General features: G+C 45.4%; 2 protein-coding genes across 2 annotated transcripts; both read right to left on the bottom strand.

Annotated features, from left to right (window-relative positions):
* Positions 1–3960: 3960 nt before the first annotated feature.
* On the bottom strand, positions 3961–12015 carry LOC149453326 (uncharacterized). Its single transcript, XM_089688520.1, has 2 exons — positions 11914–12015; positions 3961–6393 (listed from the first exon to the last, which is right to left on the bottom strand). The coding sequence occupies exon 2, from the start codon at positions 6262–6264 to the stop codon at positions 5122–5124; it is 1143 nt and encodes a 380-aa protein (XP_089544646.1). The 5' UTR covers positions 6265–6393; positions 11914–12015; the 3' UTR covers positions 3961–5121.
* A 5560-nt stretch (positions 12016–17575) lies between these two features.
* Positions 17576–23893, bottom strand: LOC149453325 (uncharacterized). The gene is made up of 5 exons (XM_089688207.1): positions 23753–23893; positions 23539–23636; positions 23272–23415; positions 23032–23170; positions 17576–21736 (listed from the first exon to the last, which is right to left on the bottom strand). Exons 1-5 carry the CDS (start codon positions 23835–23837, stop codon positions 19188–19190), a joined length of 3015 nt encoding a protein of 1004 aa, XP_089544333.1. The 5' UTR covers positions 23838–23893; the 3' UTR covers positions 17576–19187.
* Between the last annotated feature and the right edge of the window lie 1452 nt (positions 23894–25345).

Genomic DNA, 25345 nt, shown 5'->3' with positions numbered 1-25345 from the left:
AGGATTGGTCCAGGCGGCAAACAGAGACATAATAAGCAAGCAATCAAAGGATCAGTCCAGGTGGCAGGCAGAGACATGGTAAGCAAGCAGGCAAAGGATCGGTCCAGGCGGCAGGCAGAGACATAGTAAGCAAGCAGGCAAAGGATCGATCCAGGCAGCAGGCAGAAACTTGATCAATAACCAGGCCGTGGTCAGTACAGGCAGCAGACGTGTGCTTAGCAAGCAAGCAAAGGATCAGTACAGGCAGCAGGCTGAGGTGGCACTGCACTGGCGTGATGGTGACCAGGAAAACTGCTGCTGGCCTTACTGGTACTGGTGGCAATGGCACTGGTGTGGTGATCAGGAGCACTTTTGCTGGCTGCACTGACTCTGGTGACACTGCTAGTGTGGTGGCAATTAGGAACACTGCTGCTTGCTGCACTGACTCGGTCACATGGGTACTAGGGCAGCTAGTGATCAGCAACACTGGTCTGGCTGTACTGGAACTGATGTGGCAGCAATCATGAACACTGTTGCTGGCTTACACTGAGTCTAGTAAGAGGGACTGGTGTGGCGGTGATCAGGAACACTGTTGATGGTACATTCTCTGACAATTCTCCTCCCACCATCCACACTACATTCTCTGACAGCTCTCCTCCCACCATCCACACTACATTCTCCGACAGCTCTCCTCCCCCACCATCCACACTACATTCTCTGACAGCTCTCCTCCACCATCCACACTACATTCTCTGACAGCTCTCCTCCCCCACCATCCACACTACATTCTCTGACAGCTTTCCTCCACCATCCACACTACATCCTCTGACAGCTCTCCTCCACCATCCACACTACATTCTCTGACAGCTCTCCTCCACCCCCATCCACACTACATTCTCTGACAGCTCTCCTCCCACCATCCACACTACATTCTCTGACAGCCCTCCTCCACCATCCACACTACATTCTCTGGCAGCTCTCCTCCCACCATCGACACTACATTCTCTGACAGCTCTCTTCCCACCATCCACACTACATTCTCTGACAGCTCTCCTCCCTCCACCATCCACACTACATTCTCCGACAGCTCTCCTCCACCATCCACACTACATTCTCCGACAGCTCTCCTCCCACCATCCACACTACATTCTCTGACAGCTCTCCTCCCCCACCATCCACACTACATTCTCCGACAGCTCTCCTCCACCATCCACACTACATTCTCTGACAGCTCTCCTCCCCCACCATCCACACTACATTCTCTGACAGCTCTCCCCCACCATCCACACTACATTCTCTGACAGCTTTCCTCCACCATCCACACTACATCCTCTGACAGCTCTCCTCCCCCACCATCCACACTACATTCTCTGACAGCTCTCCTCCACCACCATCCACACTACATTCTCTGACAGCTCTCCTCCCACCATCCACACTACATTCTCCGACAGCTCTCCTCCCCCCACCATCCACACTACATTCTCTGACAGCTCTCCTCCACCATCCACACTACATTCTCTGACAGCTCTCCTCCCCCACCATCCACACTACATTCTCTGACAGCTTTCCTCCACCATCCACACTACATCCTCTGACAGCTCTCCTCCACCATCCACACTACATCCTCTGACAGCTCTCCTCCACCATCCACACTACATTCTCCGACAGCTCTCCTCCCACCATCCACACTACATTCTCCGACAGCTCTCCTCCCCCCACCATCCACGCTACATTCTCTGACAGCTTTCCTCCACCATCCACACTAAATTCTCTGACAGCTCTCCTCCACCATCCACACTACATTCTCTGACAGCTCTCCTCCATCCCCATCCACACTACATTCTCTGACAGCTCTCCTCCCACCATCCACACTACATTCTCTGACAGCCCTCCTCCACCATCCACACTACATTCTCTGACAGCTCTCCTCCCACCATCGACACTACATTCTCTGACAGCTCTCCTCCCACCATCCACACTACATTCTCTGACAGCTCTCCTCCCACCACCATCCACACTACATTCTCTGACAGCTCTCCTCCCACCATCGACACTACATTCTCTGACAGCTCTCCTCCCACCATCCACACTACATTCTCTGACAGCTCTCCTCCCTCCACCATCCACACTACATTCTCCGACAGCTCTCCTCCACCATCCACACTACATTCTCCGACAGTTCTCCTCCCACCATCCACACTACATTCTCTGACAGCTCTCCTCCACCATCCACACTACATTCTCTGGCAGCTCTCCTCCACCATCCACACTACATTCTCTGACAGTTCTCCTCCACCATCCACACTACATTCTCTGACAGTTCTCCTCCACCATCCACACTACATTCTCTGACAGCTCTCCTCCCCCCACCATCCACACTACATTCTCTGACAGCTCTCCTCCTCCACCATCCACACTACTTTATCTGACAGCTCTCCACCACCATCCACACTACATTCTCTGACAGTTCTCCACCATCCACACTACATTCTCTGACAGTTCTCCTCCACCATCCACACTACATTCTCTGACAGTTCTCCTCCACCATCCACACTACATTCTCCGACAGCTCTCCTCCCCCACCATCCACACTACATTCTCTGACAGCTCTCCTCCCCCATCCACACTACATTCTCTGACAGCACTCCTCCCACCATCCACACTACATTCTCCGACAGCTCTCCTCCCCCACCATCTATACTACATTCTCAGACAGCTCTCCTCCCACCATCCACACTACATTCTCTGACAGCTCTCCTCCCACCATCCACAATACATTCTCTGACAGCTCTCCTCCCATCATCCACACCACATTCTCTGACAGCTTTCTGCCATCCACACTACATTCTTTGACAGCTCTCCTTCCCCCACCATCCACACTACATTCTCCTACAGCTCTCCTCCCCCCACCATCCACACTACATTCTCTGACAGCTCTCCTCCCCCACCATCCACACTACATTCTCTGACAGCTCTTATCCCCCCCATTTACACTATATTCTCTGACAGCTCTCCTCCACCATCATCCACACTACATTCTCTGACAGCTCTCCCCCCACCATCCACACTACATTCTCTGACAGCTCTCCTCCTCCACCATCCACACTACATTCTCTGACAGCTCTCCTCCCCCCACCATCCACACTACATTCTCTGACAGCTCTCCCCCCACCATCCACACTACATTCTCTGACAGCTCTCCTCCTCCACCATCCACACTACATTCTCTGACAGCTCTCCTCCCCCCACCATCCACACTACATTCTCTGACAGCTCTCCTCCACCATCCACACTACATTCTCTGACAGCTCTCCTCCACCATCCACACTACATTCTCTGACAGCTCTCCCTCCACCATCCACACTACATTCTCTGACAGCTCTCCTCCCCCACCATGCAACCTACATTCTCCGACTGACCCCCAATCCAAGTGATATTTTTCCACACTGATAAGTAATACAAGGGGGATTCTTCACTAATCCCTAATATAAGGTGATGTTCTGTCTACTGACCATGAATTCTGGGGACATCCCTACCTGTGATTACTATTATAAGTGGACATTCTTTCCACTGACCAATGTAGGGCAACATTTTTTATCTACTGATCACCAATGAAAGGGACATTCTTCACGCTTCAATGTACGGAGATACATATAAAATATATTCATGGCCAATCTCCAATGTATGTGGCTCCCTCCTCTGATTACCACTGATAGGGGAATACATCGATGACATATTCTGTGATCCGCTGATGGGTATGACTTTCCTATGAAGATGACCACAGTGACCATAAGGAGGAGAACAAAGATGGCAGCTATAGGAATCTTCTATAAGGAGCTCGTAGTTGGCTGACACAAGTCTGGAACTGGACCTTCTGCACTCCCCATATCACCAATACCCAATCCATGGATGATTCCAATATATTCCAATCACCGATCGTGCAAAAATATTCATTTGGAGAAAAACAAACTCAGAACAGAATATTGTAAATGTAGAGGGTTTTATTTTATTTTTATTTGGTTTATTTTTAAAAAACAGAATATGCGATGACTACACAATAAAAGAATGTAAAATAAATGCTGCACAGCTCAACTAAAAGAAAAATCAAATGTAATAGTAATGACACATGGGCGGGTCCAATGGAAAGCTGGCTTTTTTGGTGAAACACAAAAATAAAAATTCCATACATCAGCAATGTATTAGCACAGATACACCAGCTATGGAGTATCATTCCTCCCACTGACACCAATGATGGGACCCTATTCCTCCCACTGACACCAATGATGGGCCACTATTCCTCCCACTGATACCAATGATGGGACACTATTCCTCCCACTGATACCAATGATGGGGCATTATTCCTCCCACTGATACCAATGATGGGGCACTATTCCTCCCACTGACACCAATGATGGGGCACTATTCCTCCCACTGACACCAATGATGGGGCACTATTCCTCCCACTGACACCAATGATGGGGCACTATTCCTCCCACTGACACCAATGATGGGGCACTATTCCTCCCACTGACACCAATGATGGGGCACTATTCCTCCCACTGACACCAATGATGGGACCCTATTCCTCCCACTGACACCAATGATGGGCCACTATTCCTCCCACTGATACCAATGATGGGACACTATTCCTCCCACTGATACCAATGATGGGGCACTATTCCTCCCACTGACACCAATGATGGGGCACTATTCCTCCCACTGACACCAATGATGGGGCACTATTCCTCCCACTGACACCAATGATGGGGCACTATTCCTCCACTGACACCAATGATGGGGCACTATTCCTCCCACTGACACCAATGATGGGGCACTATTCCTCCCATTGACACCAATGATGGGGCAATGTTACCGACACCAGGACATTTTGTACTCCCATTGCCCACAGTCCAGACCCTCTAAAATCTGAAGGATAGTAAACTGGCCCTGTAGAAAGTTTGGAGTCGTCTGGTTCAGAGGATCACATCACTATACTTCCTATAGGCCTATAACTATGACACCCAAAAAAGTTAAATTTTTTTCCCCACTCCTAAATGTGTAAATTTCAACATAAAATAGAATAAAGAAATATTTTTTTGGGGCGCAGTAAGTGATTTTTCTGCCACCAGAACATTTGTCACGTTACATATATGAAAGGACATACAAGCCGTCCTGTGGTGGTGACACCTGTACCACTCCCCATATGTCCGTCTGAACATAGAGGTCATGGGTTCTCTGGTGTCCATCGAGCGAACGTTTTTCCCCATACGATTTTCCACACACCGAACACGAATAAGGACGCTCACCTGTGTGAGTTCTCTGGTGAGCACGAAGCACTCCTCTCCGAATGAAAGATTTCCCGCACTCCAAACACGAAAAGGGACGCTCACCCGTGTGAATCTTTTGGTGTCTAAGAAGGCATCCTTTTTGTCTGAAACCTTTCCCGCACTCTGTACAAGAAAAAGGACGCTCGCCCGTGTGAATTCTCTGGTGTACAAGTAACTGTTGTTTCTCGGTAAAACATTTCCCGCACTCTGGACATAAATGAGAACGCTCGCCCGTGTGAATTTTGTGGTGTTCAAGAAGGGTTCTTCTTTCGCTGAAACATTTCCCACATTCTGAACACGAGTAAGGACGCTCACCCGTGTGAGTTCTCTGGTGTTTACGAAGTTCTTGTGGCTGAATGAAACACTTCCCGCATTCCGAACATGAATAAGGTTTGTCACCTGTGTGAATTTTCTGGTGTCTAGAAAGTTTTCCTTTCTCGGCAAAACATTTCCCGCACTCTGAACATGAATAAGGACGCTCCCCCGTGTGAATTCTTAGGTGCGCAGTAAGGCTTCCTTTCTCAGTGAAACATTTCCCGCACTCCGGACATGAATAGGGATGCTTATCTGCATGAATTATTCGATGTTTGTGAAGTTCTTTTATCCCAATAAAACATTCTTCACATTCTGAACATGAAAAAGGACGCTCCCCTGTGTGAATTCTTTGGTGTTTATGAAGGCTTCCTTTCTCAGTGAAACATTTCCCGCACTCTGAACATGAATAGGGACGCTCACCCTTGTGGATTTTTTGATGTTTACGAAGGTATGTACTCCTAGTGAAGGATTTCCCACACACCGAACATGACAATGAATTTTCTCCTATGTCAGCTCCTTCTTGGCTTAAGGAAGATTCCTTGGGATTGGATGGAGATGGTGAACTCTCCATAACACGAGATCTTAGATGTGTATTTGGACTTACAGATATTTCCGAGGAATCCTGAAAATTAGAGTGATCCATTGCTCTCTACGTTTTGAGTAAAGAAATCTACTCCTGGAAAGTGTGGTGAGATGTTATTATATTTTGTATTATAATCTGGAGAGAAGATAGGATGTCCCTCGGAGATATTCCACGCATAGCATCCACCTGCTGGAAAACATTTGTTGATACACGTTATAAGAACTCTACACGTCTTACCTTCAGTACACATACAGGTGAAACTCGAAAAATGAGAATATTTATTTATTTATTTCAGTAATGCAACTTAAAAGGTGAAACTAATATATGAGATAGACTCATTACATGCAAAGCAAGATAGTTCAAGCCGTGATTTGTCATAATTGTGATGATTATGGCTTACAGTTCCTGAAAACCCCAAATCCACAATCTCAGAAAATTAGAATATTACATGCAATCAATAAAAAAAGGATTGTACATAGAACAATATCGGACCTCTGAAAAGTAGAAGCATGCATATGTACTCAGTACTTGGTTTGGGCCCCTTTTGCAGCAATTACTGCCTCAATGCGGCGTGGCATGGAAGCTATCAGCCTGTGGCACTGCTGAGGTGTTATGGAAGACCAGGATGCTTCAATAGCGGCCTTCAGCTCTTCTGCATTGTTCCGTCTCATGTCTCTCATCTTGCTCTTGGCAATGCCCCATAGATTCTCTATGAGGTTCAGGTCAGGTGAGTTTGCTGGCCAATCAAGCACAGTAATTCCACGGTCATTGAACTAGGTTTTGGTGCTTTTGGCAGTGTGGGCAGGTGCCAAGTCCTGCTGGAAAATGAAGTCAGCATCCCCATAAAGCTCATCTGTGGAAGGAAGCATGAACTGCTCCAAAATCTCCTGGTAGACGACTGCGCTGACCCTGGACTTAATGAAGCACAGTGGACCAACACCAGCAGATGACATGGCTCCCAAAATCAACACAGACTGTGGAAACTTCACACTGGACTTCAAGCATCTTGCAGTGTGTGCCTCTCCATTCTTCCTCCATACTCTGGGTCCTTGGTCTCCAAATGAGATGCAAAAGTTGCTCTCATCAGAAAAGAGGACTTTGGACCACTGAGCAACAGACCAGGTCTGTTTTTCTGTAGCCCAGGTAAGACACTTCTGATGTTTGTTGTTCAGGAGCGGCTTGACAAGAGGAATACGACATTTGAAGCCCATGTCCAGGATCCATCTGTGTGTGGTGGCTCTTGATGCACTGACTCCAGCCTCAGTCCACTCCTTGTGAAAGTCCCCAACACTTTTGAATGGCGTTTTCCTGACAATCCTCTCCAGGCTGCGGTCATCCCTGCTGCTTGTGCACCTTTTTCTTCCACACTTTTCCCTTCCACATAACTTTCTATTAATGTGCTTTGATACAGCACTTTGGGAACATCCAACTTCTTTTGCAATTAACCTTTGAGGCTTTCCCTCCTTATGGAGGGTGTCAATGATGGTGTCAGGTCAGCAGTCTTTCCCATGATTGTGATTCCTACTGAACCAGACTGAGAGACCATTTAAAGGCTCAGGAACCCTTTGCAGGTGTTATGGCTTAATTAGCTCACTAGAGTGGGACACTTTGAGCCTAGAATATTGCACCTTGTCACAATATTCTCATTTTCTGAGATTGTGGATTTGGGGTTTTCATGAGCTGTAAGCCATAATCATCACAATTATGACAAATCACGACTTGAACTATCTTGCTTTGCATGTAATGAGTCTATCTCATATATTAGTTTCACCTTTTAAGTTGCATTACTTAAATAAATGAACTTTTGCATGATATTCTAATTTTTTGAGTTTCACCTGTATGTGTTGACTAGTGATGAGCCAAACTGCCACATACCCTCAACATGGGGCTGTACTCTCTGCTCAAGTCACCTGACCTCAACCCAACTGAACAGGCATGTTACTTGCTTGACAAAACTGAAGGTCGTAAGATCAATGAACGTTAAAAAAAAACCTGCATCAGTGAAGGCCTGACAAAGCATCACTAGAGAGGACACTCAGCATTTAGTTATATTCCTGGGTGACAGGACACTCATTGTGTCTCACAGTGAGGGAGATATCTGGTGAACAAGGAGTGTAGAGTGAGGGAGATGTTTGGTGGACAAGGAGTGTAGGGTGAGGGAGATGTCTGGTGGACAAGGAGTGTAGGGAGAGGGAGATATCTGGTGGACAAGGAGTGTAGGGTGAGGGAGATGTCTGGTGGACAAGGAGTGTAGGGTGAGGGAGATATCTGGTGTACAAGGAGTGTAGGGTGAGGGAGATATCTGGTGTACAAGGAGTGTAGGGTGAGGGAGATATCTGGTGGACAAGGAGTGTAGGGGGAGGGAGATGTCTGGTGGACAAGGAGTGTAGGGTGAGGGAGATGTCTGGTGGACAAGGAGTGTAGGGTGAGGGAGATGTCTGGTGTACAAGGAGTGTAGGGTGAGGTAGATGTCTGGTGTACAAGGAGTGTAGGGTGAGGGAGATGTCTGGTGGACAAGGAGTGTAGGGTGAGGGAGATGTCTGGTGGACAAGGAGTGCAGGGTGAGGGAGATGTCTGGTGGACAAGGAGTGTAGGGTGAGGGAGATATCTGTACAGTGGAGATCTCGTCACGAATTTTATCAATCTTATTTTTGAAGTGATTAGCGATCTCTTGGGCAGTGAGTGAGTTAGTGGGTGGAGGTAGAGAAGGACGAAGTAGAGAGTTAAAGGTAGAAAAGAGTTGACAGGGATTGTGTGAGAGGGTGTTAATGAGAGTGATACAATAGGTCTGTTAGGCAGTGTGGAGACAGGAATTTTACTTTTGAAGGGCAGATTTATATTGGTCGAAGTCTTGCTGGGTCTTAGTCTTACACCATAAATACTCCAGAGCACGGCTACATTTTTTGAGGGATCTGGTATTGTCTGTTTGCCAGGGCTGTAGCAGTCAGGACCTATTTCTGTGTGTAGTAAAGGGGGCCAATGTGTCCAAGGTGGATGACAGTGAACTATTGTAGACAGAAGTGGCCAGGTCGGCGCAGGACAGGGCTGAGATTTTGTCATAGAGACAATCTTCAAAAGAAGAGAAGGGTTAAGATAGTGAAGGTTCCTACGGGTAACTGTCCGGGAGTTGGAAGACAAGGAGGAGGAAGCCAAGGAGAGAGTGAAGCTAATAAGGGAGTGATCAGAGAGAGGAAAGGAAAGTTGGTGAGGTTGCAAGGAGTGCATAGGTAGGAGAACACAAGGTTGAGGCCGTTGTCATTAGAGTAGAAGCATGTGTCCAATGTTTTAGGTCAAAAGAAGTGGTTAGGCTCAGAAGTTTAGAAGTAGCAGGAGTGTTAAGATTAACAGGAATGCTGAAGTCACCAAGAATGATTGTGGGAGTTTCAGAAGAGAGAAAGTAAGGTGGCCAGGCAGAGAAGTCACCAAGGAAGCTTGATACCGGTCCAAGAGGCCGATAGATCACACCAATTCTCAAAGAAATTGGAGAGAACAGATGAATAGAGTGAACTTCAGATGAGGAGAGGAACAGAGAGGGATGTGAATGAAGGACCTGAAAAGTGCTTTGAGGGGATAGGAAGATTCCAACTCCACCTCCTTTCCGTCCACTAGGCCTTGGAGAGTGAGCCGAGAGGAGACCACCATGGGAGAGGGCAGCAGGAGAGGGAAAGTCAGATTCATGGAGCCAGGTTTCCGAAGTCAACAAGCTTGATACTAGACCGATAGATCACAGCAATTTTCAAAGAAACTGGAGAGAATAGATGAATAGAGTGAACTTCAAATGAGGAGAGGGACAGAGAGGAAGGTGAATGAAGGACCTGAAAAGTGCTTTGAGGGGATAGGAGGATTCCAACTCCACCTTCTTTCCATCCACTAGGCCTGGGAGTGTGAGTCCAGAGGAGACCACCATGGGAGAGGGCAGCAGGAAATCGAAAGTCAGATCATGAAGCCAGGCAGAGAAGTCATCAAGAAAGCTTGATGCCGGTCCAGGAGGCCAATAGAGCACACCAATTCTCAAAGAAACTGGAGAGAATAGATGAATAGAGTGAACTTCAAATGAGGAGGAACAGATTCATGAAGCCAGGTAGAGAAGTCATCAAGGAAGCTTGATACCGGTTCAGGAGACCAATAGATCACACCAATTCTCAAAGAAACTGGAGAGAACAGACGAATAGAGTGAACTTCAAATATAGAGAGGGATAGAGAGTGAACTTCAAATGAGGAGGAACAGAGGGAGGTGAATGAAGGACCTGAAAAGTGCTTTGAGGGGATAAGGGGATTCCAACATCACCTTCTTTCTGTCCACTAGGCCTGGGAGAGTGAGTCCAGAGGACACCACCATGGGAAAGGGCAGCAGGAGGTCGAAAGTCAGATTCATGAAGCCAGGCAGAGAAGTCATCAAGGAAGCTTGATACTGGTTCAGGAGACTGACAGATCACACCAATTCTCAAAGAATCTGGAAAGAATAGATGAATAGAGTGAACTTCAAATGAGGAGGAACAGAGAGGGAGGTGAATGAAGGTCCTGAAAAGTGCTTTGAGAGGATAGGGGGATTCCAACTCCACCTCTTTTCTGTCCACTAGGCCTGGGAGAGTGAGTCCAGAGGAGACCACCATGGGAGCGGGCAGCAGGAGATCGAAAGTCAGATTCATAAAGCCAGGCAGAGAAGTCATCAAGAAAGCTTGATGCCGGTCCAGGAGGCCAATAGTTCACACCAATTCTCAAAGAAACTGGAGAGAATAGATGAATAGAGTGAACTTCAAATGAGGAGGAACAGAGGGAGGTGAATGAAGGACCTGAAAAGTGCTTTGAGGGGATAGGATGATTCCAACATCACCTTCTTTCTGTCCACTAGGCCTGGGAGAGTGAGTCCAGAGGAGGCCACCATGGGAGAGGGCAGCAGGAAAGGGAAAGTCAGATTCATGGAGCCAGGTTTCCGAAGTCAACAAGGAAGCTTGATACCGGTTCAGGAGACCGACAGATCACAGCAATTCCAAAAGAAACTGGAGAAAATATATGAATAGAGTGAACTTCAAATGAGGAGGAATAGAGAGTGAGGTGAATGAAGGACCTGAAAAGTGCTTTGAGGGGATAGGAGGATTCCAACTCCACTTCTTTTCCATCCACTAGGCCTGGGAGAGTGAGTCGAGAGGAGACCACCATGGGAGAGGGTAGCAGGAGATTGAAAGTCAGATTTGTGGAGCCAGGTTTCCGAAGTCATCAAGGAAGATTGATACCGGTTCAGGAGACTGATAGATCACAGCAACTCTCAAAGAATCTGGAGAATAGATGAATAGAGTGAACTTCAAATGGGGAGGAACAGAGAGGTACGTGAATGAAGGACCTGAAAAGTGCTTTGAGGGGATAGGAGGATTCCAACTTCACCGTCCTTCCATCCACTAGGCCTTGGAGAGTGAGTCGAGAGGAGACCACCATGGGAAAGGGCAGCAGGAGAGGGACCTGAAAAGTTCTTTGAGGGGACAGGAGGATTCCAACTCCACCTCCTTTCTGTCCACTAGGCCTTGGAGAGTGAGTCGAGAGGAGACCACCATGGGAGAGGGCAGCTGAAGATCGAAAGTCAGGTTCACGAAGCCAGGTTTCCGTAATTGCCGATAGGTTAAAGGACTTTCTAAAAAGGTCATGGACAGAGGTTACGGATGTTTAGGATGTATCTTATTCGACATTTGGTTAAACCAAAAAGCATGATATTACCTTATCTACCTTGAGATCCAGTAATGTCTCCAAGCTAATTTCGGGGGAAAAAAAATTACTTCCTATCTTTACATCACTTCCTGTTTGAGCATGACATCACTTCCTTCCTTGCATTCCACGCTCATAAGTGACTTCACCATCTTGTGGAGAATGTAATTCCTGCAGCTTAGTTTTTTATCTGTACATCAAAATTTATTTTTAATTTTTTTCAGGTACTTATATAGCACCGTAAATTTACACATTGCTTTATATATATATTGTACATTCACATCAGTCCCTAACCCTGAAGGGGCGTACAATCTAAGATCCCTAAACCTCAAGGAGCGTACTGAAGGGAAATGTATGTCTTTTAGGTCTGTCATTTTGTTTTTCCCCACTCCATTTTATATTCCATGTTGATTAATTGTTTTGTATTATAACCAGAATGAGTTAATGAAAATATGCTATGTTAGTTATGTGTTACAGAAATGTACTCACAATATTCTTCTATCTCTTATCTTAGCTTAGCCTTGGTAGAGACGGTGAAAGTATCCAACTATTTCTTTGTATTAACAAGCACCTGTTTCTGTTATGATACAATTAAATGTCAAATATTTCTGTCCCATGAGAAAATGATTGTTTGTTACTTATAACTAATTACAATGCCTGAGAAAGATCATGTTCACAGCCTTGACAAGTATCTAGCCAGATTCTATTGTATGTAGCAGATAAGTTTTTTGTAATATTATAGACACATTCCTTATTCCTGGGAAAGTTAAATTTTGCTTCTCATCATTATTCAGGATTGACGTAAATGCTTGTATTTGTATTCAGCCAATCAATTACTGAGAATTAAGTTTTTCCCAGATACTTTGTGCCCCCCACCTTTCTTTTTTGTTATATTAATCCTCTTCCCGCTAATAAAAAATGTAGATTAATTTCACCTACACTGTGTGCACTTGTCTATTACTTAGGTGAAGTTAGTCTTCTGGACGTCCATACCTTCAAACAGACTGATCAAGACAGATAGCCAGGGGCTAGCGACAACCTTTCACGTACAATCTAAGGTCCATAACCCTCAAGGGGCGTACAATCAAAGGTCCATAACCCTCAAGGGGCGTACAATCTGAGGTCCCTAACCCCCAAGGGGCGTACAATCAAAGGTCCCTAACCCTCCAGGGGCGTACAATCTAAGGTCCATAACCCTCAAGGGGCGTACAATCTAAGATCCCTAAACCTCAAGGGGCGTACAATCTAAGGTGCCTAACCCTCAAGAGACGTACAATCAAAGGTCCCTAACCCTCAAGGGGCGTACAATCTAAGGTCCCTAAACCTCAAGGGATGTACAATCTAAGGTCCCTAACCCTCAAGAGACGTACAATCTACGGTCCCTAACCCTCAAGGGGCGTACAATCTAAGGTCCATAACCCTCAAGGGGCATAAGATCCCTAAACCTCAAGGGATGTACAATCTAAGGTCCCTAACCCTCAAGGGGCGTACAATCTAAGGTCCATAACCCTCAAGGGGCATACAATCTAAGATCCCTAAACCTCAAGGGATGTACAATCTAAGGTCCCTAACCCTCAAGGGGCGTACAATCTAAGGTCCCTAACTCACATTCATGCATACACATACTAGGGACAATTTAGACAGGAGCCAATTTACCTATCAGCATGTCTCTGGAGTGTGGAAGGAGACCGGAGTATTTGGAGGAAACCCACAAAGGCACGGGGAGAGCATGCAAACTCCAGGCAGGTGGTGGGGATTCAAACCAACAGCTCCAGGTGGAAGTGCTAACCATGTGGCCACTGTGCTGTATCAAGATATATATGACACATAGATTATTTATATATAAAACCCCAGACATAGGAATTAAGTTGAACATTTTGTCACTGACATGAATTTTGAAGAGATCAGGGCGGCTCTGTGTTCATCATGACTTTCCCAGTCCAGTTTGGGGCTCATCAGACTCAATTATCATCAGAGGACATACTTCCCGTGTTCCACCACTAAAAGTGACATTCTTCTCATTGACAGGCAATGTAAGGGAGGTTCTTCAAACTAACCATCAATATTTGGTGGCATTCTACCTACTGATCACCAACGTAAGGGGGATTTAAGCGATATACACTCCACGGCCACTTTATGAGGTCCACCTGTTCAATGGCTGGGTAACACAAATTGCTAATCAGCCAATCACATGGCAGCAACTCAGTGCATTTAGGCATCTAGACATGGTGAAGACAACTTGCTGAAGTTCAAACCAAGCATCAGAATGGGGAAGAAAGGGGACTTAAGTGACTTTGAACGTGGCATGGTTGTTCGTGCCAGATGGGCTGGTCTGAGTATTTCAAAAACTGCTGATCTACTGGGATTTTCACACACAACCATCTCTAGGGTTTACAGAGAATGGTCCGAAAAAAATTGGAAAATCTACAATGAGCGGCTGTTGTGTGGAGGAATATGCCTTGTTGATGTCAGAGGTGAAGACGTCTTGCTGAAGTTCAAATGGAGAAGAAAGCGAATTTAAGTGACTTTGAATGTGGCATGGTTGTTGGTGCAAGACGGGCTGATCTGAGTATTCCAAAAACTGCTGATCTACTGAGATTTGCACACACAACCATCTCTAGGGTTTACAGAGAATGGTCCAAAAAGGAGAAAATGCCTTCTTGATGTCAGAGGTTGGAGAATAGGCAGACTGGTTGCTGCGACATTCAGATGTTAAGATCAAAATTTGGAGTAAGCAACATGAAAGAATGGATCCATAGTGTGGGGGAGATTTTCTTGGCACTAGCAAGGTGGACCTGATAAAGTGGCCGGGGAGTGTAAAGGAAATTCTTCACATACATCAGCAATATAAGTTCACATTATTTCTACTGATCACTAATTTAAGAAGCATTCTTACCACTGACCCCCAATGTAAGGGACATTCTTCCCACTGACCCCCAATGTAAGGGACATTCTTCCCACTGACCCCCAATGTAAGGGACAATCTTCCCACTGACCCCCAATGTAAGGGACATTCTTCCCACTGACCCCCAATGTAAGGGACATTCTTCCCACTGACCACCAATGTAAGGGACATTCTTCCCACTGACCCCCAATGTAAGGGACATTCTTCCCACTGATCACCAATGTAAGGGACATTCTTCCCACTGACCTCCAATGTAAGGAGCATTCTTCCCACTGATCACCAATGTAAGGGACATTCTTCTCACTGACCACCAATGTAAGGGACATTCCTCTCACTGACCCCCAATGTAAGGGACATTCTTCCCACTGACCACCAATGTAAGGGACATTCTTCCCACTGACCCCCAATGTAAGGGACATTCTTCCCACTGATCACCAATGTAAGGGACATTCTTCCCACTGACCCCCAATGTAAGGGACATTCTTCCCACTGACCCCCAATGTAAGGGACATTGCTCTCACTGACCCCCAATGTAAGGGACATTCTTCCCACTGATCCCCAATGTAAGGGACATTCTTCCCACTGACCACCAATGTAAGGGACATTCTATCCACTGACCCCCAATGTAAGGGACATTCTTCTCACTGACCACCAATGTAAGGGACATTCTTCCCACTGACCCCCAATGTAAGGGACATTGCTCTCACTGACCCCCAATGTAAGGGACATTCTTCCCACTGATCCCCAATGTAAGGGACATTCTTCCCACTGACCACCAATGTAAGGGACATTCTATCCACTGACCCCCAATGTAAGGGACATTCTTCTCACTAACCACCAATGTAAGGGACATTCTTCCCACTGACCACCAATGTAAGGGACATTCTTCCCACTGACCACCAATGTAAGGGACATTCTTCCCACTATCGACCAACAATCATTGAACGACTCTCCATGAGAACCAATCAATGTAAGCCATGGATAGGTGTGACCTCTGTATCAGCAATGAAGATAATGACTGGGACATTTATGGAGCCTATCATTGTGACCATGAGGAAGAGAACCAATATGGCGGTGATGGGAATATTCCATGCGGCATTTGTATTTAGCTGACCCACGTGTGAAACATAACATCCTTTGTTCTCAATAAACAACCAATGGACGACTCTCTATGACGTGAGTACATTCCAATCACCAAAAATGTGAAAATCAGAATACGTGATTACTACACAAATATTAACAAATTTTAATATTGACTAATGGGCTGGTCCAATGGAAAGCTGACTTCTGCCATGAAAAGGAAAAAAGTAGGGGGGGAAACCCTGAAAGATAAATGGACTCGGCCCTCAAAAAAAACAATACAAACTTAAAAACAGAATGTTTTATTAAAGCACAATTTTTGAATCAACCATACACAGGAATTCATTCTAAGATCACATGACTGTAACAGCATGATCTCATAATAAGGTCCTAATTGTTACAAATCCACCCCCCCGATGGGAGAGAATGTTGACTCCTCTACGCGTTTCGTGGAGTTAATCCACTGGGCCTCCAGCTGTTTCAGAACTACAAGACCCATCATGCCTCTGCTTCAGGGAGTCTTGCAAGGCCTCATGGGACTCGCAGTTCCTCAACACCTGGAGGGCCATAGTTTGGAAACCCTTGGTTTAGAGGAGCGCCTTGAAGAAGTCCTCCTCCCCCTGAAATGTCTCCCATGTTGTCATGTTACAATGTATTCCCCCTCCCCCCTGAAATATCCCCCATGTTGTCATGTTACAATGTATCCCCCCCCCTGAAATGTCCCCCATGTTGTCATGTTACAATGTATTCCCCCTCCCCCCTGAAATGTCCCCCATGTTGTCATGTTATAATGTATCCCCCCTCCCCCCTGAAATGTCCCCCATGTTGTCATGTTACAATGTATTCCCCCTCCCCCCCTGAAATGTCTCCCATGTTGTCATGTTACAATGTATTCCCCCCCCATGTTGTCATGTTACAGTGTATCCCCCCCGAAATGTCCCCCATGTTGTCATGTTACAATGTATCCCCCCCGAAATGTCCCCCATGTTGTCATGTTACAATGTATTCCCCTCCCCCCCTGAAATGTCCCCCATGTTGTCATGTTACAATGTATCCCCCCCCTGAAATGTCCCCCATGTTGTCATGTTACAATGTATTCCCCCCCCATGTTGTCATGTTACAATGTATCCCCCCCCTCCATGTTGTCATGTTACAATGTATTCCCCCCCCCCCATGTTGTCATGTTACAATGTATTCCCCCCCATGTTGTCATGTTACAATATATCCCCCCCATGTTGTCATGTTACAATGTATCCCCCCCCCCTCCATGTTGTCATGTTACAATGTATTCCCCCCCCCATGTTGTCATGTTACAATATATTCCCCCCCATGTTGTCATGTTACAATGTATCCCCCCCATGTCGTCATGTTACAATGTATTCCCCCCCATGTTGTCATGTTACAATATATCCCCCCCCATGTTGTCATGTTACAATGTATCCCCCCCCCTCCATGTTGTCATGTTACAATGTATTTATTGGGATTGGATGTGATAGACCGACACAAAGTGGCACATAATTGTGAAGTGGAAGGAAAATGAGAAATGGTTTCCAACATTTGTGACCAATAAATCTGTGAGAAGTGTGGCGGCATTTGTATTCGGCCCCCCAGAGTCAGAACTTTGTAGGACCCCCTTTGGCTGCCATTCCAGCTGCACGTCTTTTTGGGGATGTCTCTTTGCACATCTAGAGAGGGACATTTCTGCCCATTCTTCTTTGCAGAATGGCTCAAGCTCTGTCAGATTGGATGGAGAGTGTCTGGGAACAGCAATTTTCAGGTCTGGCCACAGATTCTCCATTGGATTTGGGTCTGGACTGTGACTGGGCCATTCTAACACATGAAGATGCTTTGATCTGAACCATTTCATTGTAGCTCTGGCTGGATGTTTTGGGTCGTTGTCCTGCTGGAAGGGGAACCTCCACCCCGGTCTCAAGTCTTCTGCAGACTCTAACAGGTTTTCTTCTAAGATTGCCCTGTATTTGGCTCCATCCATCTTCCCATCAACTCTGACCAGGTTCCCTGTCCCTGCTGAAGAAAAGCATCCCCACCACATGATGCTGCTACCACCATGCTTTACGGTGAGGATGGTGTGTTCAGGGTGATGTGCAGTGTAAGTTTTCCACCACACATAAAGGCCGTAAAGTCCCATTTTGGTCTCCCCTGACCAGAGCCCCTTCTTCCACGTTTGCTGTGTCCCCCACATGGCTTCCCGAAAACTGCAAACGGGACTTCTCATGGCTTTCCTCCAACAATGGCTTTCTTCTCATCACTCCTCCATAAAGGTCAGATTTGTGGAGTGCACGACTAATAGTTGTCCTGTGGACAGATTCCCCCACCTGAGCAGCTCCTCCAGAGTTCCCATGGACCTCTTGGCTACTTCTCTGATGAATGCTCTCCTTGCGCGGCTGGTCAGTTTATGTGGACGGCCATGTCTTGGTAGGTTGGCAGCTGTGCCGTACTCTTTCCATTTTCAGGTGATGGATTGAACAGTGCTCCATGAGAGGTTCAAAGCTTGGGAGATTTTCCTATAACCTGCTTTACACGTCTCCACAACTTTATCCCTGACCTGTCTGGTGTGTTCCTTGTCCTTCATGATGCTGTTTGTTCACTAATGTTCTCCAACAAGGGCTTCACAGAACAGCTGGATTCATCCTGAGATCACATGACACACAGGGGGACTCTATCTACTAATTAGGTGACTTCTGAAGGCAATTAGCTCCACTAGATTTTAGTTAGGGGGATCAGAGTCAAGCACGCTCTCCATCCAATCTGACAGAGCTTGAGCCATTCTGCAAAGAACGGGCAAAAATGTCCCTCTCTAGATGTGCAAAGAGACATCCCCAAAAAGACGTGCAGCTGGAATGGCAGCCAAAGGGGGTCCTACAAAGTATTGACTCCGGGGGGCCGAATACAAATGCCGCCACACTTTTATTGGTCACAAATGTTGGAAACCGTTTCTCATTTTCCTTCCACTTCACAATGATAGGCCACTTTGTGTCGGTCGATCGCATCCAATCCCAATAAAATACAGTTTTGTTGTAACATGACAAAGTGTGGGAAATTTCAAGGGGTTTGAAGACTTTTTCAAGGCACTGAACTTCCTGTAGACCTACATATGTCACATCTCACCTTAAAAAAAGTTGCATTTTTTTGCAGCTCTCAAACATTCAGATTTGACATGAAAAGATTATTCGTCTTTGTGAATTTTTTGGGGTGATTTTCTGTGTTTAGAACATTTCCCACACTTGACATAGAAAGACGCGGACATGCTTGTTAGTTTTTCCCCCCCTTTGTCCGTCTGTTAGTCCTTGTGAATTCTCTGGTGTCCAGCAAGTGAACGTTTTTGAGTGAAACCTTTCCCACACACCGGACATGAATAAGGGCGCTCCCCCGTGTGAGTTCTCTGGTGAACAACAAGGTCTCCTTTCTGAGTGAAAGATTTCCCGCACTCTGAACACGAAAAGGGACGCTCACCCGTGTGAGTTCTCTGGTGTAGAACAAGCTCAGCTTTTTGTTTGAAACATTTCTTGCACTCTGAACATGAAAAGGGACGCTCGCCCGTGTGAATTCTCTGGTGTACAACAAGTGAACCTTTTAGAGCGAAACCTTTCCCACAGACTGAACATGAATAGGGGTGCTCGCCTGTGTGCATTCTCTGGTGTCCAGAGAGTGAACGTTTATCAGTGAAAGCTTTTCCGCACACTGAACACGAATAGGGACGTTCACCTGTGTGAGTTCTCTGGTGAATAAGAAGTACGGCTTTCTGGCTGAAAGATTTCCCGCACTGTGAACAGGAAAAGGGGCGCTCACCTGTGTGAGTTCTTTGGTGACTAAGAAGTGCTCCATTTTGTTTGAAACATTTCCCGCACTCTGAACATGAGAAAGGACGCTCGCCTGTGTGAATTCTCTGGTGTACAACAAGTTTTCCTTTTCGATTGAAACATTTCCCACACTCTGAACATACAAAAGGACACTCACCGGTGTGAGTTTTCTGGTGTATACGAAGATGTCCCTTCTGAACGAACGTTTTTCCACACTCGGAACAGGAATAGGGACGCTCACCCGTGTGAATTCTCTGGTGAACAAGAAGGTCTCCCTTTGTAGCGCAGGATTTCCCACACTCTGAACATGAAAAGGGATGTTTACCTGTGTGAATCATCTGGTGTTTAAGAAAGTTTCCTTTATGATTAAAACATTTCCCGCACTCTGAACATGAGAAAGGACGCTCACCCGTGTGACTTCTCTGATGAATAAGAAAGCTTCCTTTCTGACTGAAACATTTCCCGCACTCTGAACATGAGAAAGGACGCTCACCCGTGTGAGTTCTCTGGTGAATGAGAAAGCTTCCTTTATGACTAAAACATTTCCCGCACTCTGAACATGAGAAAGGCCGCTCACCCGTGTGACTTCTCTGGTGAATAAGGAGATTTGCTTTATGACTAAAACATTTCCCGCACTCTGAACAGGAGAAAGGATGCTCACCCTTGTGGATTCCCTGGTGTATAACAAGCTGACTTTTCTGAGTGAAAGATTTCCCGCACTCTGCACATGAAAAAAGGCCCTCACCCGTGTGACTTTTCTGGTGATTAAGAAAGTTTCTTTTCTGACTGAAACATTTCCCGCACTCTGAACATGAGAAAGGATGCACACCCTTGTGGATTCCCTGGTGTATAACAAGTTGACTTTTCTGAGTAAAAGATTTCCCGCACTCAGCACATGAAAATGGACGTTCACCCGTGTGACTTCTCTGGTGACTAAGAAAGCTTCCTTTATGACTGAAACATTTCCCACACTCTGAACATGAGAAACGATGCTCACCTTTGTGAATTCCCTGGTGTATAACAAGTTGACTTTTCTGAATGAAAGATTTCCCGCACTCTAAACATGAATAAGGGCGCTCATCTGTGTGTTTTCTTTGGTGAACAACAAAATTACTTTTCTGAATGAAACCTTTCCCGCACTCTAAACATTTATAAGGACGCTCACCTGTGTGAGTTCTCTGGTGACTAAGAAAATGTCCTTTCTCAGTGAAGCTTTTCCCACACTCTGAACATTTATAAGGACGCTCACCTGTGTGCTTTCTCTGGTGAACAGCGAGATTACTTTTCTGAATGAAACCTTTCCCGCACTCTGAACATTTAAAAGGACGTTCACCTGTGTGAGTTCTCTGGTGAATAATAAAATGTCCTTTCTGAGTGAAGCTTTTACCGCACTCTGAACATGAGAAAGGACGCTCACCGGTGTGATATCGCTGGTGAGTAACAAGTTGTACTTTCCGAGTAAAACATTTCCTGCACTCTGAACATGAATATGGGCGCTCACCTGTGTGAATCCTCAGGTGCTTAACAAGGTTTCCTTTTTCACTGAAACATTTATCGCACTCTGAACATAAGAAAGGACGCTCGCCTGTGTGAAATTTCTGGTGGTTAAGAAAGTTTTCTTTCCGATCGAAACATTTCCTGCACTCTGAACAAGAGAAAGGATGCTCACTCTTGAGACTTCTCTGATCTATAAGAGGCTTTCCGGTTTCTTTGAAAGATTTCCCAGACATCGTACATGACCAGGAATGTTCTCCTGTGTGATCTTCTTCATGGTTTAAAGACGATCCCTTGAGATGAGATGGATCTGTTGGTGTAACTGGACGGGGAGATCCCAGATTTGTGTCATCAGTAATAGTTTGTGGGTTATGGGAAGATCCCTCAGGATCAGAGGAATCCATTGGTCTCTGCGAGTGATGAGGTCTCTGGTGTATTATTTGTGTATCGGGATTTTCTCCTGGAGGACATTGTGTGGTGGCATCTTCATCTGCTTTATATTCTGAAGATCCGTTATTCCAGACATAGAGTCCACCTGTTGGAAATCAACGTTTCCATGTTAGAGGAATTCTTCCTTCAGAAGTCATATACAGGATGTTGGTCTAACGCTCTACAGTATCTCAGAGCTCCGGCATGGAATTGGGGCAATCAGAACAGAGAATATGAATACAAACCAGCAAAGGATACAAAGATGGACCTTTCATATGGTGTCCAGTATCTCCTCCTCATTTGTTGGGAACATGACGTTATATTGAGGAATGGAGATGGACCTTTCATATGGTGTCCAGTATCTCCTCCTCATTTGTTGGGAACATGAGCTTATATTGAAGAATGGAGATGGACCTTTCATATGGTGTCCAGGTTCTCCTCCTCATTTGTTGGGAACATGACGTTATATTGAGGAATGGAGATGGACCTTCCATATGGTGTCCAGTATCTCCTCCTCATTTGTTGGGAACGTGACGTTATATTGAGGAATGGAGATGGACCTTTCATATGGTGTCCAGTATCTCCTCCTCATTTGTTGGGAACATGAGCTTATATTGAAGAATGGAGATGGACCTTTCATATGGTGTCCAGGTTCTCCTCCTCATTTGTTGGAAACATGACGTTATATTGAGGAATGGAGATGGACCTTCCATATGGTGTCCAGTATCTCCTCCTCATTTGTTGGGAACGTGACGTTATATTGAGGAATGGAGATGGACCTTTCATATGGTGTCCAGGTTCTCCTCCTCATTTGTTGGAAACATGACGTTATATTGAGGAATGGAGATGGACCTTCCATATGGTGTCCAGTATCTCCCTCTCATTTGTTGGGAAGGTGACATTATATTGAGGAATGGAGATGGACCTTTCATATGGTGTCCAGTATCTCCTCATTTGTTGGGAACATGACGTTATATTGAGGAATGGAGATGGACCTTTCATATGGTGTCCAGTATCTCCTCCTCATTTGTTGGGAACATGACGTTATATTGAGGAATGGAGATGGACCTTTCATATGGTGTCCAGTATCTCCTCCTCATTTGTTGGGAACATGACGTTATATAGAGGAATGGAGATGGACCTTTCATATGGTGTCCAGGTTCTCCTCCTCATTTGTTGGGTACGTGACGTTATATTGAGGAATGGAGATGGACCTTTCATATGGTGTCCAGTATCTCCTCCTCATTTGTTGGGAACATGATGTTATATTGAGGAATGCAGGTGGAACATTCTCATGGTTTATATTATCTCAACCTTCTAACTATTTAAATACATTCTTTACAACCATAAAAGTAACATTAAATTGTGATTTTCTTTCTGCATTTAATGTTTAGGACTTACTTGTGTCGATGAGTTGAGAAGATTCCTCCAGTTTACTTTCCAAAATCATCTCCCCCTCCTCCATAGATGGTTGATCTCCACTCACCAACATCTCTTCTTCCACTTTATCCTCAGCTTTGATGTCTTTCAGTTCTTCAACCTAAACCCCAAAGATGACAGAATAGATTTGTGAAAGAAAAGAGATGTCATATTATAAAGTTTGAAATTTATTTAGAGTTCCAGTTGGTTAGTTCCACCTACCTGATGATGAGGAGTGATGCTTTGATCTTTCTGTGTGGAATCCCGGAAATACAGAGGACCACCCTCCTCCATAGATTGCTGATCCCCAAGCTTCTCTTCATTTTCAACTTTAACCTCAACTTTGATGTCTTTCAGTTCTTCACCCTAAACCCAAAAAATGAGAAAACTTATTTGTAAAAGGAAACAAAAGATGAGATAGAAGAATATTATCTCAAAAGCATAGAATTCTACAACGTATTTGAGTTCTATTTGCTCAGTCCCATCTACCTGATCATGGTGTGCAAAGTTATGATCTTCCTGTTCGGAATCCCGGGAATACAAAGGACGGGGACATCTCTCTGGTGGGTTTCCATGACTGGATCCATCTGTAGGAAACACACACACTGACTGAATCCATTGTTTCTATGTGTTTATCAGATGATGGGGGATCTAGGTGGACCCTCCGTACTGCTCTCTCCTTTCCAATAAAGTCTCCTCTTACCCGGTGATGTGAGGGGCGGCTGATTGTCCATCATGACGTCCTTGTAGAGGTCCTTGTGTCCTTCTAAATACTCCCACTCCTCCATGGAGAAATAGACAGTGATATCCTGACACCTTATAGGAACCTGACACAGACAATGATACAGTCACCATCCAGACACATCCCTTGTCTGTTACTGGAGAATGTCCCAGAATTCCCGGCACCGCTCACCTCTCCTGTCAGCAGATCAATGATCTTCTGGGTGACTTCTAGAATCTTCTTGGCACTGGTTCCCTCTGTTGTCAGGCAGTGAGGTGGAGGCACTGTGATGGGTGATGTCCTGTGAAAACGGCTAATGGGTGTTGAGGGCTCAACAATTTATTCACTACTTTGTAATTCTGTGTGACTAGAAAAAGTAAATTGGGAATCAGAACCTCCTTCCTCCTGCTACTGACCCCTCTAATGATACATCCTAGAATGATATTTACTTTTCCAACTGCTTGGGTACACTGATTGCTCATCTTGCAACCAAATGAAACAAACACCCCTAAATTTAGGACGTATCCGGTCTATAAACCAGAGGCTCTGGATGGACGGTTGGATAAATGGCTCTATATTTAGGATGTATCCGGTCTATAAACCAGAGGCTCCGGCTGGACGGTTGGATAAATGGTTCTATTTTTAGGACGTATCTGGTCTACAAACCAGAGGCTCTGGATGGACGGTTGGATAAATGGTTCTATATTTAGGATGTATCCGGTCTACAAACCAGAGGCTCTGGATGGACGGTTGGATAAATGGTTCTATATTTAGAAGGTATCCGGTCTATAAAACAGAGGCTCTGGATGGACGGTTGGATAAATGGTTCTATATTTAGGACGTATCCGGTCTATAAACCAGAGGCTCTGGATGGACGGTTGGATAAATGGTTCTATATTTAGGATGTATCCGGTCTATAAACCAAAGTAACATATTACCTCATCGGCCTCAAAATCCGGTAATGTCTCCTCGAAAATTCTTACTAAATAACCTTTTATCGGGAACTTCCTACCTTCGCCCTACATCACTTCCTGTCTATAGATGACATCAATTCCTTCTTTGCTTTCCATGCTCCTAAGTCTGATCACCATCTTGTGGAGAGTGTATGTACTGTAGCTTAGTTTTTTATTTTTTCTGTACATCAAAAATTGGATCACAGTCTTTATGATGCATATATTTATTAATATATAAAATATTTGACTTTTTCTGTAATATCCCAATGGAAACAATATACTATATATTGTATAAGTGTTGTAGACGGAGAAAACCATCAAGCGACGGCTATACTAAGAAGGTGCGCCTGTGATGGATATGGTACATCTTCCTCCATGGAAAACGTGAGCATAGAGACACATCTCAAGGTGGTCATCAACATCCCTCAAAGGGAAGATATTTTGTACCAGACAGTTGTTTCCAGGTGTGGCTTGTCTATAGAAGCTCAAACCATGAAGGTTGAGGAGCAGAATTGCAATGATCAGCCATGGAGCAGACACGAAACACATCAAGCTTTCTTCTCTTCCAAACCAGATGTCTAGCACCACTATGAGCTCAGAACTGGAAGGAACCACTAGGAAC

This window comes from Staurois parvus, unplaced genomic scaffold (assembly GCF_062004578.1).
Source record: "Staurois parvus isolate SC_StPar_1 unplaced genomic scaffold, SC_StPar_1.0 ptg000449l, whole genome shotgun sequence".
NCBI lineage: Eukaryota > Metazoa > Chordata > Amphibia > Anura > Ranidae > Staurois > Staurois parvus.
This window is presented reverse-complemented; position numbering and strand designations above follow the sequence as displayed.

Bases quoted from the DNA above. Each gene is read 5' to 3' on its own strand.
- LOC149453325 (XM_089688207.1), bottom strand. From the start codon at position 23,837: ATGGAGGAGTGGGAGTATTTAGAAGGACACAAGGACCTCTACAAGGAC. The intron at 23,637-23,752 runs GTAAGAGGAGAC...TGTTTCCTACAG, and splicing joins GCCGCCCCTCACATCACCGG to ATGGATCCAGTCATGGAAAC. The intron at 23,171-23,271 runs GTAGGTGGAACT...TTTGGGGTTTAG, and splicing joins GCATCACTCCTCATCATCAG to GTTGAAGAACTGAAAGACAT.
- LOC149453326 (XM_089688520.1), bottom strand. From the start codon at position 6,264: ATGGATCACTCTAATTTTCAGGATTCCTCGGAAATATCTGTAAGTCCA.